Here is a 17,835-nt window from a genome sequence, read left to right on the forward strand (position 1 = left end):
TATTTTTCCCATATGGGTAGCCAGCTGGTCCAGCATCATATTGAAAATGAAATCTATCCTTTCCCCACTAGTTTATTATGCCAGCTCTGCCATCTACTCATGTGTTGGTTCTAAATTTGTATGAGTCTGTTTCTGGGCTTTTGATTTTGTCCCCTGGGTCAATGTGTCTTACTTGCTCTCTGTTATTACAGCTTTATAAGAAGTCTTCTTCTCTTATAGAAATGATTCTCCTATCTTGTTACTCCTCAAACTTGCCTCAGCTGTTCTTGACCCTTGCATCTTTGTAAGAATTTTTGAGATGGGCTTGTCATGTTTCATGAAAACTCTTATTGAGGTTTTCATTGGAATTGCCTTAAATGTATGAATTAATTTGAGGAGAAATGACATCATCCTGTTAATTCTTCCAGCCCATGAACAGGGAATCTCGCTATTCAGTCAGCTCTTCTTTTATAGACATCTCAGGTGGATGTGGTATGTGTATGAGTCAGGGTCCCAGGAAGAAAGAGACCCCCACCCCTCCCACAACCAAATGAAGATTCCTGATGAAAAAATAAATTTGTGCTCATAAAAAAGCTTAAAATGATGATGTAGAAATTATCCGGGCATGGTGGCTCATGGCTGTAATCCCAGCACTGTGGGAGGCTGAGATGGGAGGGTCACTTGAGTCCAGGAGTTTGAGACCTCCTGGGCAACATGGCTGGGGTCACAGAGAGACCCCATCTCTACATAAAGTAAAAAATTAGCTGGACATGGTGATGTGCACCTATAGTCCCAGCTACCTGGGGAGCTGAAGTGGGAGGATCTCTTGAGCCCAGGAGGTTGAGGCTGCAATGAACTATGTTTGCACCACTGCACTCCAGGCTGGGCAACAGAGCAAGACTCTGCCTCAAAACAAACAAACAAACAAAAGCAACAATGACAAAAAAGAAATGATAAGGGCCTGTAAGCCCATTTTCCAGAACTAACATCTGTTAACCATTTGATATCTAGTTTTGTTGACTTTTCCCAAAGCACCACATTTTAAGGAAAGAGATTATTCCATAATGCTGTTCTATAACCTGCTTATGTTTACTTTACCATATATCATAGACACATATAAATATATGCCTCAACATATATAAATAGCCCTCACTTTCTTAACAATTGAATTGCGTTCCGTGGTAGGGGTCAGTCAGGGCCCCAGCAGGGACACTCAGCTGGGATTTTTTTGTTTTTTGTTTTTTTTGAGATGGAGTCTTGCTCTGTCACCCAGGCTGGAGTGCAGTGGTGAGATCTCGGCTCACTGCAACCTCTACTTCCCAGGTTCAAGTGATTCTCCTGTCTTAGACTCCCAAGTAGCTGGGCTTACAGGTACCTGCCACCACGTCCAGCTAATTTTTGTATTTTTAGTAGACACAGGATTTTACCATGTTGGCCAGGCTGGTCTTGAACTCCTGACCTCCAGTGATTCATCTGCCTCGGCCTTCCAAAGTGCTGGGATTACAGGTGTGAGCCACTGTGTCCAGCCTTGGCTGGGATTTTTAAATGAGGAGACCATCTGCAGAGGTGTGGGCAGAGGAATGTTGAGGCCACCAGGTACCAGCAACAGGGGAAAGCCATTTCCATCCCGGACCTGAAGCAGGAGGAAGAGGGAGCAGTTGCTGGGACCCAGTGAGAGCAGGAGAGGGACAGCTTGACAAGGACTGCGTCTGTAGAAGGACCCAGTCACAGCCAAAATGGCAGCAAAGTAGGGAGGGAGCTGGGGAATGAGCACCCCAACCTTCTCTCCTCCTGCCTTCTTATTTCCTACCAGGGCCTCCCACTAGCCAAACCCAAGTGAAAGCCAGACAGCAAGGAAGCCTGGGAGATGTGGTCCACAGAGGTCAGCTTCCTGGGCACTGAGCAGGTGGAGAATGGTGCAAGAGAAGAGAAAAAGGAGAATGACCAACACAGCTTGAATACAAGATTGCTTATTTAACTAGTCCCTGGCATTGGAGGGGAATCAGGTCAAGGGAGCCTGTCCTTCTTGTGTTATTTCTCTCCACGGAGCATTGGCCACTGGGCATCGGCACATGGCTCAGGCCGCAGCCTTTGCTTTCTGGGAATCTGCTTTTGCAGCCATTCTCCCCCTCCATGAAAGGCAGAACAGCCTCAAGTGCAAAGAGCTCCAACTTGCTGTGAGTGAACCCAGGTAGTAACCCTGGTTTTGCCCCTTTACAACCATGTGACCATGAGCCAACCACTTCTCTCCAGGCCTCAGTCTTTGCATCTGCAATATGGGAATACCAATCCCTGCCCAGTCCATTGTGAGGCCAATAATAATGAGATCTAGTAGATGCTGCACGTTTACACAGTGCTTTACATGGATTAACTAATTAAATCCTCATCACATGTATGCAATGGCGCAATTATTAGCGCCATTGCATACATGATGAAAATGAGGCACAGAGAGGTAAAATAACTTGCCCAAGGTCACAGAGCTTGTAAGTGGCAGAGTTGAAATTCACACCCAGACAATCTGGCTCCAGATGGCTGTTAACCACTATGTTCTAGGCTCCTAACCACTATGCACCTAGCCACTGTGTTATGCTAGTGGTTTATTTATAAAGCATCCAACAACCAGGAGGTGTTTACTAATGGCAGTTGTTGACAGCATCGTGCCAGGATTGGACCTTGTAGCAGGTCACTCTAGCCACAGAATCCTGGACCTAACCACGGGCCAGCCTCCAGGAACACACCCTGCAGGTGTCCAGCAGACAGTCCCATATCCCTTACTCCTAGTGCTGTTTAATACTTTCAGATGAATTCAGATTCTGTAGTTGTTTTTCTCCCTGCCTGGCAGCTGCAGTGGGCAACGCGGAGCTACCGAAGGACATTTTCTTTTGTTTCAGCTTTGATCCTGGGGATTTCGCATATCATTATGTATGTGGCTAAGGACCTGCCATTATCTTCCCCGGGATTCTTGCACAGTTAGTGAATTTCCTAAAGGATCCCGGCTCTCTGCTTGCTTCTGCTGTTAGGATAGGCTGCCCCAAGCTGCCCTCTGATTCCTCTGGGGGAGGGGAGGTACTTTCTTTTCTACAGTAATTTTTTAATACTCATCTTGATGTGTGAGTCTTTGGGAATCAGGAATTAATCTGGAAACTGTTTAAGTTTTTGCCTTATCTATGTACGTGTGTGTGTGTTTGTGGCAGAGGGTGTGCTAAGAACATGAAAAACAGCTTTTCACAAAAATATTTAAAACGTTAGTGCTTTAGTTCTTAAATCTAAGGCCATTGTCTGCTGACAAAGTCTGAATTTCCTGGCTTATTATCCTTCATTAAGGACCACCCATAATATTTCCCCAGCTAATTCTGTTTGGGGGTAAACACTTATCTGCTTAATTCATTATTGCTAAGTCTGAGATGGTTACAGATGCCTTTGGAGTAGAAGCCCCCACATCTAATAAGCACAGGCACACGATGCACTTGGAATATGGTGGGGAGAGACGGCTGAAATTTATTTTGTGAATAAAGCAATAAGCCACTAGGCAAAGCTAATATGTTTCAGCCCAGACAGAAAGACACGATCATTCAGTATTTATGTAGCAACCCATTCCTCTGTGGGACTACAAGTTTCTACCATTAAAATTGTTGGAATTCTTCAGAGACCCACTGCATTAAGTCATTTAAAAATATCACAGACTTAAAACAATCTGAATTATTGGATTTTCTCCCTGCTCGTCGGTAAGCATGTTTGCTGTGGCAATTTCCTGCTGGGTCAAAGGTGCAGCCTACTTCAGTCAGGAAAGTAGAAAGTCCTGTGCCGAATTTTTATTTGGAAGCCAGTAGTCCCTAACAGGTGAAACGAAGTCAGACCTAGATTTATCTATTTTTTTCTTTTAATGCACTTTCAGATTCCTAGAAATCTTGCCAAGAAAGTAGAAGGAATTTCTGTGTACTGGTCACCTAGAATCTTCAAATGTTAACATTTTGCAACATTGCTTTATCACTGTGTCTAGGTAGACATATATAGATAAATAAATAGGTACATATTATTTTCATCTGCATTGCTTGAGAGTTGGAGACATGATGTCTGTCCCTTTATCCCTAAATACTTCAGTGTGTTCTCTAAAAACAAGGATATTTTGTTACATAGCCACAGTATAATAGTCAAAATCAGGAAATTAACATCGATATAACACTATTATCTGATCTATTGACTTTATTTTAAATTTGTCATTGGTTCTAATTCATCCACTTTATAGTAAAAGAAAATCCAGGATCGTACGTTATAATCACTTGTCAAGTCTCTTTAGTTTCCTTTAATTGGAAATAGTTCCTCCATTATTCTGTGTGTTTCATGTGCCACTGATGTTTTTGAAGTGAACAGGCTGTTTATTTTGTAGAATTTTCCCCTCCATTTGGGGTTGTCTGATATTTCTTCACAATTAGATTTAGATTATACCCCTTTGGCAGGAATACCACAGAAGTGATCTGTCCTTCAAGCACAACATATCAGGAGGTACACGATGTCAGTGCGTCCTGTTCCTGCAAAATCACACATAAGTTTAAAATAATTTTCTTCATCAAACCCTTGGCTTGTTAAACATTGCTTGGAAGGGTTTCACACTCACTCTAGTAGGACTTTAAAAAGCAGACCCAAAGACAAGGAAGCCACAAGCTTTACAGATGCTCAGGAGAAAAATGTAGCCATTTAAAAAATTGTAATGTGATAGTTATGAAATTTCCCTAAATTCATTTTGCAGAATGAGAGCTGTAATTTAAACCTGAGGTTATCGAGAGCTGAGATAAACCACACATCACGTGCAATTTAATCTGGCAGGGAAACAGGCCACTCGGAATTGCTAACTAGGCCTAATTCATTACATCTCGGTGAATGCAGTACTTTTGGTCTTACGCGTCTTTCAACTCCTGTATTAATATATTTACCCAGACCTCATGGAAAATGTATGGGGATGGAAACAGAAATACTGTATCCTTGTTTAAATCACATTTCATTTTTTAAACAGCTCAAATGATTGCTCAGAAAGATCACATCTTCTTCCGAAGCATTTATGAAACAATTATTTACATTACATTAAAAACTTTAATTGCCTCAAAGCACGTGCTCTGAGACACAAATATTGGAAAATCATCAAAAATATCCATCATGATTCTCTCTTCTTTATAACTCTTCTAAACTTTATCTTTTTTATAACCCACTGTATTGATCTATTGTCCCAGACCAAGAGTGATGTCAGAAGTCTAAGCTGGGCCATAAAAAGAATATAATTTCCATTTGCTGTCCATAAAAGCAAATCTTTTGATCAGAGAAAAAGGAAAAACATGTCCCCTTTTTTTGAGTGGGGAAGAGGGTGCAGTGCTATGTGTCAGGGGAATAAGCCAGAGAGGAAGGGTGACCTCACCTTTAAGGGTGGTGGCAGGGATAGGCAAGGGGGTTGGTGATGGAGGGGGCTGGGAGTATGAGTTCCCCTGGAGGTGACATCTCACCTCCAGGGGAGGTGGAAACAGAGGACCTCGAGCTTGCACAGAGGCAAAAACAAACAAACAAAAAAACAAAACAAAAAAGCAGACAGAAAAATGTAAAACAAGAAATCCAGTCACCCCGGTTGTTGTCAAGAGTCCGAAGAATTGCAAAGGACCGGAACCTCCCTCTAGCCATGCTAAAGACCCTCTCCCCAAAGACAATCACAATAAAGGAATGTCATGTTGCAAAGAACGGAGCCCCAGATAATAATGATGATAACAACAGCAGAAACCTCCGAGGTTTTTAAGGATCCGGAGCCCCCACAGCAGGGGTAGGGCACCCTCAACAGTCATAACAATAAAACAAGCCCACTGGGGGAAAAGGCCCTCCAGAAGTTTGGTTCAGAACCAAATAATAACAAAACCTCCAATAATCATCATCACAGTAAAAGGGTTTCACCTTGCAAAGCTGCGGGGGAGTCCCTATAATTGGGTTAAAGACCCCCCAAATAATAACAACAGAAATCCCTATTCCAAAGGACCTGAGGCCCCGCCCTCGGCCCCCGCCCGTAAAGAACCCTGAGCTACTACTCAGACGAAGCCCCCCTCCCCGCCAATAATAATAATATAATGGCGCGGAAACTGTGGGCGGCGGTGGTGACATTTCCCACGACTCAGTGGCGCCCCCGGGCGGCTCCCACCCTCCCTCCGGCCGGCGCGTCTACGCAGCCCCAAGTGCTGGCTGCGACCCTCGGATCCCAGGCATGTCTGGCGGAGGAGCGGCGGCAGCCCGAGGCACGTGTTGTGTGTGCTCCGATTGCAAAAGAAAAAAAAATGCATTTCAAACTATTAACTTTTTTTTAAGTGTGCAATGCCGGGAGCTGGGGGTAGACAGGTGCAAGCGGGGGTAGGCGCCCCGCGCGCCCGCCTCCCGCAGCGCCCCCTCCCAAACTTCCCTTTGCATTGATCAGCACGTTACGTCAGTATTGATAAGTTTGCAAAAAGCCAAAGTCAAGTGCAATCGCGCGGCACACCGACCCCGGACTTGGGGGGGAGATGCAGCGAGCGCTCCGCGGGCCCGGGAGCCGGCGGCAGGCAGGGCAGCGGCGGCGCCGGCGCCTCTCGGAGAGGCTGCCTCCCCCCTACCCCTCCCCTCCCACCCCATCCCCGGCTGCCTCCCCCGGGCGGGCGCCGAGCTCCCCCCCCGGCGCGCTCCGCCCGCGCCCTCCGGGGGTCGGGGGGGCGCACGGCTCCCGGGCCCGTTGGCGGCGGCGGCGGCGGCGGCGCGGCGGCGGCGAGGGGCAGCGGGTGGCAGGAGGCCGGAGGGCGCCCGAGGGGCCCCGGGCCGCGGCGCTCAGGGCCCGGGCGGCCGGCGGCGGCCCCGGGGCTGGGGGGAGTCCAGCCCGGATATTGAGTGCAGCCATTGAGAAAAGCCAAACTCTTGTGTGTGCGCGTCTCGATAGCCCCCAAGATGGCCGCCAATGTGGGATCGATGTTTCAATATTGGAAGCGATTTGATCTACGGCGACTCCAGGTTAGTGCGGGCAGCGCCTGCCGCGCGGCCGTGGGGAGCCCCCGGGCGCGCCCTGGGCGCATTGGGGAGGTCCCCGGGCGGGCAGGCGGACGCCCTGGGGCGGCGGGCGGCGGCTGCCGGGGCTCGCCGGGGCTCGGCCGCCCGCTGCCCATCGATAGGTATTAGGAATTGATCTCGCCGCTGCTCTTTGTTCGGTTCAGTCATCGATTAGCTGCCGCGACCATGGAGAAGCGCTAGTGAGCCCTCGGTCGGCGGAGCGGCCGAGCGGCCAGGCGGCCGGGCGAGGAGCGGGGAAGGCAGGGGCTGCGGCCCCGGGCAGGGGGCTGCTGGCGGGACCCCCCGGCGGTCCCCCCTGAGCCGCACTTTGCGCGCCTCCCAACTTCGCGGCGCCCGGGGAGGCCGCGGAGCGCGCCGCTTGCCAGTCCGCACCCGGCTGGGGCTCCGGCGAGGGAGGGAGGGAGCTGGCGGGCAGGGAGGAGGAGGAGGAGAGAGGAGGAGGGAGCCGGGGTTGGCGAGGAGGCGGCTCCGCGCCCCGCCGCTCGCCGGCACCTCAGCCTTCGCCGCCCGCCTGGCTGCGCAGCCCGGACGCGCCGCCACCCGGGGGCCGCCGCCGCCGCCGCCAGAGCCGCCGCCGCCGGACTGGCCGCCCGCGCCGGCAGACCTCTTCTCCTCGGGCCGGGGTCTTGGGGTTCGTCTTGCTTCTTGCCTTCCCCCCCCCCTTCCATCCCCTTCCCAAGTCTAGATGCAGACGGGCGGTGGAGGTGGGCCCCGGCGCTCGCAAGTTTGCGCTCCTGCCTCCAGGGCGGTGGAGAGCCGGGAGCGGCGCAGAGCAGGTGACTCCCAGCCCTCGGGCCCGAGGGAACTTTAAATGAGAGATTTCCTCGCTTGTTCTGCCTCCTGCGTTTCTCCCCGCTGCTCCCCTCGTCTCCTCTCTCCCGTCTCTGCTTTTCTTCTGTTTCTTTCCTCTCTTCCCTGCTCTTTCTCTCTCCTTCCCTAGGGCGACTCTTCGAAACCCCATCACTTTCTCCCCATCCTCCCTTTGTGGGAGTCTGTGTGCCTCCCCTAGATTTGGAGGTGTTCTCTGCGGACCCCCTAGGAGCCGGGGCTGGGAGGTGGAATCTCAGAGAACGCACCGTGGAGGCGCGGCTCCGGCCTCTGTTCTTTCCCGGAGTGCCCCGGACGCGCCTGGCAAGGCCCCCCAGCCTTGGAGTCTCGCAAAGTCTCGGCGGGTGCGGCGGGGATCAGGGGCGGGAAAATGGTGCCGATAACAGGGCGGTTAGAGCATCCTGCCTTGACCGTGACATTCGCGGAAGACGCGAGATCATCAGTCTGGAGATAAAAAGGGACCCACTTTTTTTTTTTTTTTAAATCCGCCGGCAAATCTCGTTAAGTTTCTTCTGATAAGTGGTTCCAGCACCCGCGCCTTCTCCCCGTCCTGGCCGCTTCCCAGTCCCCGTCCTTCCGAACGCCCCACTCCTCGCTCTCCCCCTCCCCCAAAGCCATTGAGCTGGGGAGAAAATCGGGGCACTGAGGCATGCAGTTAATAACTGCCGAGTGCCTTGCAATTCCGGGTCCGCACTCGAGTTGGGGCTACAGTTTGGTGGCCAACTGAGACGGGCAGGGCTGCGAGCTGTGCCTGCCGGCTTAAATGATGCTAAAGTGGCCTTTCTGGAAGAGTGGGGGTTATGGAGGCAGAGAGAGAGAGAGAGAGAGAGAGAGAAAGAGAGAGAGAGAATTGGGCAGCCACATTGGGCTTGGCACGAAGGCCAATGGTAATCGTATTCCCTGCTAATGTTTGTAAATGAGACCCGGGCACGGCTGGGGGACAGCGTCTTTATTTATGATTGATGTTCTGTAACATAAGGAATGACAAGAACGTGGCACACAAGAGGAGAGGAACCAGAAGGGCTGGCGAAAGCCCTTTGCAGGGTCCTATTGTTATTCTGGGCTGGAGAAAATTTCCGCGGCGAGATTTACAGCGCTGGTATTTGCTCCCGGTCGGCCGGAATGTCAGTTAACACAATTTTCATTAGATAACTCGTTTTCAATCCGGGGAGCTCGGGCTGCAGCCCGGGGAGAGGCAGGGGCTGGGTGCTGAGGGGAGGGTGCGGCTCCCGGGGGGTTAATGTCTGAGCTAGGGTGGTTGGAACCTCACTGTCTTCAGTCTTCTACCCAAGGGGTCTTTTGTGGAACGTTTGAGGTCACCCAAATCTTGATTCCAGCTGGACGCCCATTAATCTGGGAACCCTTTGTTAGGGTTTTAGAAGATGCATAGATGGAAAGCAAATTTGAACTGGAAAGGATAAAGGTAGGGGGTGGTGGAGGGGTTTGTTCAGGTGATGGGGAGATAGGACCCAGACCTCCCAGCCTACAGGGTGTATATGTGAAGGGGGGTGTTGTTCGTTAAAACAATGGCTAGTGTGTCTGGCACACAGGAGAAGGCTCTCAGGAAAGGGGGGTAAACTCATTTACATCGATATTAAGTGGAGGGGGTGTCCCTGTGGGAGTTTGCAAGGCAGCACACTTCTAGAAAGCAGAGAAATAAACGTGGCAGCCGTGGCCGCGTGCAAACATTTTGGCCCTCCATCTGCCGCGTTCCCCACCCCCAGCCTGAAATCTTCAGCTGGTCCCCTGGCCAACAGGCCCGCAGCCCCCCACCCCCACCTCACCCCATATCCTCACTGATGGCATTTTTGTTGGAAGTGGATTAGGAGCCTAAGCACTTTGGCCTGGGATCCTCTCTTGTACATAATGCCAGTGACTCCTACGACACAATTTTATTTTCATTTTTTCCCCCTCCCCTACTTTCCTCTTATAGGGGAGATAGCCAGAAAGGAGAACTTCTGCCGGCTTTTTCTGAGATCCAGGTAGGAGAGGCAGGTCCCCGTGCCCAGCCCCAGGCAGCCGGAGAGCCGTGGTCCCGCGTCCCGAGGCTGAGCTGCCTGTGATGTGAGGAGGTGCGTGGCTTTCATTCCTGGCTGTTCAGGTTGAATGGTTTCTCGCAGCGTGGTTGCTGAGCATTAAAGTGGCCGAGGCAACATGGGCGGCCCCGTGTCCCCAGGCCATACCACGTCGCTGACGCCATACCGATCCTGGCAAGAAAGGTGACCTTGTACCAGCCCGGCGTCCAGCCCTCCGGAAACGTATATTTTTCAAAAATGGAAGCGTTCCAGTTATTATTCCTTCCAGCGCCGTCTCTGTACACAGCAGGGCTGTTTTCCTAGGCTGGAAGTCAGTCAACAACCTTAATGACTTTGGGCCGATGGTAAAGGTGATCTGACATGTGCCACCCTACTCCGGCACTCCTGAAACTACCTCCCCCCGTCTTTGCTTCTTTTTTGCCTTTGCTGCTAGCAGCTCAGGAAACGAGAAGAAATAAAATTCCATCCAAAGATAATGCTAGGCATATTTCATTTGGTTATAAGATTGCTTTATGGTGAACATTACTAATGCAGTATTTTTTTATAGCTTTTCTGTGTATAATCGTCGTAACCGGATTCAAACCTTTATGATTTTCTTTTTCTGCTTAACTTTCTACTTTTTTTTTTACCATGCTCTGGGTCCAGTCTCCCATGCTGTCTTCCCTGACTCCAAAGAGGGTTAATTGAGCTAACAATGAGCTGGGGGGCACCCAGTCCAAATGAGGGTCCTCGGTCCAAATGCCCATCTGTGTTTCTGGGGAGAAAGGAGCTTGGCCAATAGGATTACATAGTACTAATTTGGGAGGAAGGGGCAAATTCTGCTTCGGGTGTCAGCAGTTGGGAGAAAGATCAACAGGATAAGCAAAGAGAGGCCGGACTTTTCCAAGGAGTTTGGAGAAACTTCCGGGAACACTCAATCTCCTGGCGCAGGAGAGCAAGATGGTGCTTGATGGAATATTTTCCCCTGCTCAAAGTTTAGAAAAGAGCAGGGATGTGATTAAAATATTATAACCTTATGATATTCTGAAGTGCATAAATTTTACATATCAGCCACAGAGAGTTTAGACATCCATTAGAGCCTCTGACAGCTTGACTTATCTAAATGTGCTATCATTTAACAATGTGTCAAAATTCCTCTTTCTATAGATGACAGCAGTAAATAAGCTATCAGCCCTGTTGGCGGAATCCTAACTTTGGAAACTTCACCATAATAGAATTGCTGCCGAGGTCCAATTGCAGCCGAGGTGGGGAGCGTGAGCCCGCAGAGCTTGGCATGGCTCAGCCCCCTGAGAGGGGTTGGCATTAGGTGAAGACAGCTCTGAGAATAAGACAAACCCTTGGACTCTCTTCTAACTCCAGCCAGTGGGTGACCCCATTCCCTCTGCCTCTCCAAGTCCGTAGAACCCACACCCTGTGGCCCTTTTCTGCAGAAAGAGCTAGAAACAGGTGTTGAGAATTTATTTAAAGAACCCAGCAGCCTTTTCTGGGTATCCCAAAATTGTAGTTTCTCAACTTGACAGAGATTGCTTCTCAAAAACGGGCTCTCTCTTTGAATGCTAGAAGAAAAAACAAGCAACATCTCGTCCCTCACTGGTTTTGCTGTTGGGGGTCTTGAAATTTCTTTTATTAATACTTGAATTCACTGTAGAAAATGGAGAAACCACGGACCAGCTAAAAGAAGCAAATAAGTGTCTCGGTGGGTTATTTCAGATGAGCACGGTGCTATTTTGACCAGAGGGAACAGCTTTTCTGATGGTGGTGGTGGCTTTTCTTTCTTTTACTTTTTTCTTTATTTTTTTTTTTTAAACTCTCCTGTTAAAAAGAGGATTCTATCTTCGAACTTGACATTCTGTCGTGGTAACCTTTCTTCCGGCAGATGGGATTTCAAACGTGAGCACCTTGGCTGGTGCTAAATATATGGTCCTGGATGATGGTAGACAAGGCTGCCCAGAAACTGTGGTTTTCTGTGCTGCTTCTGAAAGGGCTGAATTTCCGGTGGCTTCCTGGCTATCTAATTCAAAGGCCGGGCCTGGCAGAGGTGAAGCATTGGAAGGGGACTCAGGTGGTGACCTGCCTTTGTTCCTGGCCTTGGGATTCAGGGTCCCATCTTCTGTTTGATATTTTTCCTCCGGGGGTGCTCGTTATTTATGATGGTGTCATATACTGGAGGGTGTCAGGGATGGTAGAGGTTGGCAGGGGGGAAGGACCCCAAGAACTGTATTCTGTGTGGCCTTTAGTGTTCCTGGGTGAATCATCCCACATCCCAAGTCTCCTGCTTCTTAACCCTTGAAGTCAGCTGGCTGTGCCCAACTTTGCTGTACGAGTTATTGTAAAGGTGAAGGATGCTGACACCTTTGTGGGTCACTTAAATGCATTGTCTTCTTCTTTTTTGTTTTTTCAAGATGGAGTCTCGCTCTGCCACCCAGGCTGGAGTGCAGTGGTGCAATCTCAGCTCACTGCAACCTCCGCCTCCCGGGTTCACGTGATTCCCAAGTAGTTGGAACTATAGGCGCACGCCACCACGCCTGGCTAATTTTTGTATTTTTAGTAGAGACAGGGTTTTGCAGTGTTGACCAGGCTGGTCTTGAAGTCCTGACCTCAAATGATCCACCAGCCTCGGCCTCTTAAAGTGCTGGGATTACAAGTTTGATGACCTTGGGCCCCTCCCCTTCTTTCTCCATCATGGTCATGGTGGTGGGGCTATTGACCTTTTAAGCAATATTTTTGAAACAAAAAATTATGTCTAGGATGGAGTTATTTGGTTTCTAAGCCTCAATGAGCCCTTCACCAAAATGGCTTGTAGTGTTTTGGAGGATGTAGACATTATATTCCTATCATGGCCCAGGCGAGGTGGCTCATGCCTATAATCCCAGCACTTTGGCAGGCTGAGGCGGGAGGATTGCTTGAGGCCAGGAGTTTGAGACCAGCCTGGGCAACATAGTGATACTCCTTCTCTACAAAAAATAAAAAAATTAGCTGGACATGGTGGCACCTGCCTGCAGTCCCAGATATTCAGGAGGCTGAGGTGGGAGGATTGCTTGAGCCCAGGAGGTGGAGGCTGCACTGAGCTATGATCATACCATTGCACTCCAGCCTGAGCAACTGAGCAAGACCCTGTTTAAAAAAGAAACGGAAAAAAAGATACTCCTATCATGTTTAGATTAAAATTCAAATTCCTTTCCCCTGACAGATCCCCCAGGATCTGCCCCATTCTCTCAATCTCTCTGGCTCCCTCTCCAACCACTGTCCTGCAGCGGCCTTCTCTTTGTCCCACAAACACATCAAGCACATCCCCACCTCAGGGCCTTTGCATGTATGCTTTCCTCTGCCTGCGACCCTTTTCCTCCCATCTCCCTGTGGTTGGCTCCTTCATTTCTTTCATTCTGAGCCCAAATGTCGTGACCACTCAGCCTAAAGAAAACTAAAGAAGCTTCCACCACTGTTTCCCCACTGTAATATGCAGATGTGCTCCCATATTGCTAAGGACACCCCAGAGGGTTTTGACCATAGAACCCTCTCAGGGTATGGTCTCTCTCTACACATGCTAGGTTTACCATCAGATGGGGCCAACCTTTTTCTGTAGAGTTGGATAATAATACACTGGGCTTCGTGGACCATAAGCCTCCACTCTGCCATTAGCATGAAACAGCCACAATGAGAATGAATGGACGTGGCTGTGTTCCAATAAAACTTTATTTATACCAACAGGCAGGGGGCCAGTTTTGGCCTGAGAGCTGTAGTTTGCCTGCCCTGGGTCTACTGGTCTATGTCATGGCTGTCATATGTAGGCTGTGGCATGGCTGAAATTTTAACTTTTCAGTTAAGAGTATTAAAGTGGATCAAACTCAGTTCCCAAAACTTGTTCTTGACCCTTTCCCTCCAGAGAGAAGCATGAAGAGTCAGAGCAGTGAGAGGCCCCTGCCTGGCTTCAAATCCTGGCTCCATCACCTACTAGCTGTGTGACCTTGGATGAGTCACTTAACCTCTCCAAGCCTTACTTTCTTTGTCTTTAAATGGGACTAATAATAGTCTCCGCCTTCTAGGTTGTTCAGGAAGATCAAACCACTTTGAACATGAAAGTGTTTAGCACAGTGTGGGGCACACAGTTGCTGCCCTGTGAATCTGAGTGACTTCGTATTGTCATTGGTATTTTTAGAGTATGAGAGGAGAAAACCAAATAAACAGCAGCGGCTGGAACTTGCTGGCCTTGTAGGCTGTTTTAGAGATTTCTGAGCAAGTTTTCTCTTCTCTCTTACTCCATTGGGGTTACTATATTAGTATTGTACTAATATTATATGTAGTATCTTATATTTTGGGAGCTCTGACCACAGAAATTGCAGACGGGGAGCTATGTCTGGCCCATGGATGTGTCTGTCTAGATTAGTGAGATATTTAAAAACACTTTTGTGTAAGTTGTCAGCATTTAAAACACAAGAGATTTACCTAAGAAATCTAGGTGACCAGTGTCCCCTGAAAATCAGGAGCTCTGGCCACTGTAGGCAGGTCCAATGGAGAAGGGGAGTGGAGACCTGGGAGGGACATTTCCAGGCAGAGGGAACACCCAGTGCCAGGGCCCTGTGCCAGGGGTCCTCAGTGGGTCAGGCCAGCTGTCGGGGTCCTGAGGAGGGTCTTCTCTGTAGTTCAAGGCCACAGGCCGCACCTTCCCAGTGCCTAGTTCCAGAAGAGGCTGCATTTCCAGAACAAATGAAAGGCTCCTGACCAACGCATGAAGATACCTGGTTAGTAGGGTTCAGAGCCTGCTGTCTCTGCTTCTTCCCAGGAGCCCACACCCCCAAAAGTGGGCCTGTGGCTGTCCCCCGAAACCCCTCCGGAGCACACCCCAGCCTCTGCCAGTCTTCAGTTCAGCCCGATGAAACAGCAGTTCCAGGATATGCATTTGTCATTAAAAACAAAGAAAGAAAGAAATCAATCCTTCGGCCTCTTTGGCCTGAGCTGGTCGTCTGCCCAGAGACGCTGGGGGGCCCAACGGTGCTTAAGACTCTGTGAGCCACCGTCGCTCAAGCTGGACGAGGTAAATGGCTCCCGGGGAACCATTATGGTCGATTGACTTGCCCAGCCGCCGGTGTGGACTGTGGGTGCTGCGGATCCGGAGACCACAGGGGTCACAGGGGCCGCCAGTCCAGGGCAGATTTCCCTGAGTGGGGCCATCACTCCTAGGCCTTGCTGCTACAGACGCCTGTGAGTGTCTGTCATCTGCTACGAGTGTCTGTGGGTGCGGGTGTCCCAGGGGATGTGGTGTGAGCTGCGGAATCAAGCCCTACACCCTCCACCCCCAAAGACTACCTGGACTCTGGAGCCAGGAGGCCTCGGTTCAAATCCCAGCTCTGCCACTTACCAGCTGTGTGACCTTGGATGAGTCACTTAACCTTTCTGAGCCTCACTTTTCTCATATATAAAATGGGGATAATAGTAGTAGCCACCTCCTTAAGAATTGTTGTGAGGACTTTTATTATTATTTTTTTGAGACGGGGTCTCAGTCTGCCACCCAGGCTGGAGTGCAATGGTGCCATCAGGGCTCACTGCAGCCTCAACCTTCTAGGCTCAGATGATCCTCCCATCTCAGCCTCCCAAGTAGCTGGGATTATAGGTGCACCGCCACGACGCCCGGCTTTTTTTTTTTTTTTTTTTTTTAACGTAGAAGTGGAGGTCTCACCATGCCACCCAGGCTAGTCTCGAACTCCTAAGCTCAAGTGATTCTCCCAACTCAACCTCTCAAAGTGCTGGGATTACAGGTGTGAGCCACCGTGCCCAGCCTGTTTTGAGGATTAAGTGAGTTAATGCATATGAAGCGCTGAGATCCATGCCGAGCACATTGAAACATGATATAATGTTAAAGTAAATAATAATTGCTGTTATCCTTCACTCCAGAACTGTACATTCACCACTTATGGTGTAAATAATTATATATAAAAAACAAATACAATAACTAATAATTACATATTAAAGATGATATAGTAAGCAAGGAAGGCAAGGTGCCAGCTCTCTCAGAGCCCACAGGCCATGGGACGAGTGGATGCACATGCCATTTCACAGACGGGCAAGGGGAGTAGATTCCGAGACAGCATATGGCAAAGGAATTGCCTGGGTCTGGACCTCGGGGGATGCTTCCTGGAAGAAATGACCCTTCTGTTGAGATCTCAAGGACAAGGTTAGAGAAAAGCATCTCAGAAGAGGGAACAGCATTTGCGGAGACCCCGAGAAGGGTGGAAGAATTGTGCCTCCAAGGAACTGAAGAAAGCAGTATGGCCGGGAGAAGATTCTGAGCAGGTTACTGGGCCTGTCTCATTCTCACTTTTGCCACCTGCCAATGAGGAGTAGGGATGGAGGGTGTAATACGACACTGCATGGTGGCCGGGTGCGGTGGCTCATGCCTGTAATCCCAGCACTTTGGGAGGATGAGGCGGGCAGATAATTTGAGGTCAGGCATTTGAGACCAGCGTGGCCAACATGGTGAAACCCCTTCCCTACTAAAAATACAAGAATTAGCCAGGCGCGGTGGCTCACGCCTGTAATCCCAGCACTCCGGGAGGTACCATTGCTACACCCATCTTCCAGATGAGAAGACTATGCCTCTGAAAGGGGAAATAACTTGCCCAAGGACACATATCTAGGAAGAAAGAAGTAGAGCTAGGATTTGAATCCTAGTTGCCCTGTACATACTCACGAGACAGAAATGGTAGTAGGAGAAAGGGCATTCCATGAGAATGCATCTTGCCCATCTTCGACTTCAGGGAGCGTGATAGGACCCGTGCTGCACTGGAAATCCATCCCATAGCTGGCCCAGCCAGGGGCAGAGTGCAGCAGAAATTCTGGCACAGACTCGTACCTGGGACACACGGGACCCCTCTGCTAACTCCATGGTAGTCTAGGAGCTTCCGTCAACCAAACAACCTTCCTCCTGTCCTGTCCTCTCTCCTTCACACTGGCTCCCTCCGGCAGGTGCAGGCGTTGACCCTTACAAATCTCTTTGCCATATAACCCTGCCTTCAAGTCTGTTTCTTGTCCCACAGGAAAGAAGAAATGGGATTGGGACATCTGCATAAGGCTCTCAGGGTGTAGGAGACGCTCCGTTGAGGTCGCTGTCATGTCTTGGGGGAGGCTGGGGAGCTGTCACTCCCAGCACTGTCTCTTTCCTGGTTGCCTGTCCTTACTTGCCCTCAGGTTTTAGGATCCCCTCATCCTATCCCCCTCCCATCCCCTGTCATTCTCCCCCTCTTTATTCAAGCCCCTGTGGCCTCCTTGCTGAGCCTCAAACAAGCCAAGCAGGTCCCAGCTTCAGGGTTTTGGCACTTACTGTTCCCTGTCTCTGAGACAATTTCCAAACACCTCCCTTCAGTTAGTTCGGTCCTTTGCTTGAATACCACCTCCTCAGAGAAGTCCTCCTTGACTTCTCTTTCCAAATCAGCTCCCCTCTCCTCACTCTGCCTCACCTGATGTGATAATATTTATTTGTGTATTTATTTGTTCGTTTGTTTACTGTCTGCCTCCCTCTCTGGGGAGGGCAGGGACATAGTAAGTGCTCAATAAATATTTGATTGATGGGGTGGCTGAATCCACAGGAGGGATGAGGTAGGGGGCAGTTGCCCCTCGACTTCACCTTGAGGGGCAGTCTTGGGGGACCCTTGGCTGCTTCACCCCTCACTGGCTCTTGAAAGTTGCTGGGAATTGGGCACCGGCCTCAGGCCTGTGGCGAATGAGGGTTTGTTTACCTTTAGCTCCATCAGTCTCGCCTTAGGGTGACCTCAATTCCAACCTGGGAGGCAGCTCCCATCTAATTAGTATATCTATTTATTAATTGCTGGAAGGCTGCAGGCCATAAGCGATGATTTGGTGGCCTCAGCCATAGAGAGCTGAAAGCATCCCTACAGCCTGTGAGATGGCTGTCATCCAGGACACAAGACAGCCAGTTAAT

At 49.8% G+C, this 17,835-nt stretch overlaps 1 protein-coding gene across 2 annotated transcripts in view; it reads left to right on the forward strand.

The window, feature by feature from the left end:
* Nucleotides 1-6,772: 6,772 nt before the first annotated feature.
* CUX2 (cut like homeobox 2) overlaps nucleotides 6,773-17,835 on the forward strand; it is a 319,403-nt gene continuing 308,340 nt past the window's right edge. Inside the window, exon 1 of one of the 2 annotated variants that reach the window (XM_016924219.4) lies at nucleotides 6,773-6,981. In XM_016924219.4, coding sequence (XP_016779708.2) covers nucleotides 6,919-6,981 — 63 coding nt within the window. In that variant the 5' untranslated portion in view covers nucleotides 6,773-6,918. Of the gene's footprint in view, nucleotides 6,982-7,587; nucleotides 7,670-17,835 lie in introns of those variants that run through there. The other variant, XM_054663544.1, reaches the window with a different exon arrangement.

Source organism: Pan troglodytes, chromosome 10 (genome assembly GCF_028858775.2).
Source record: "Pan troglodytes isolate AG18354 chromosome 10, NHGRI_mPanTro3-v2.0_pri, whole genome shotgun sequence".
Taxonomy (NCBI): domain Eukaryota; kingdom Metazoa; phylum Chordata; class Mammalia; order Primates; family Hominidae; genus Pan; species Pan troglodytes.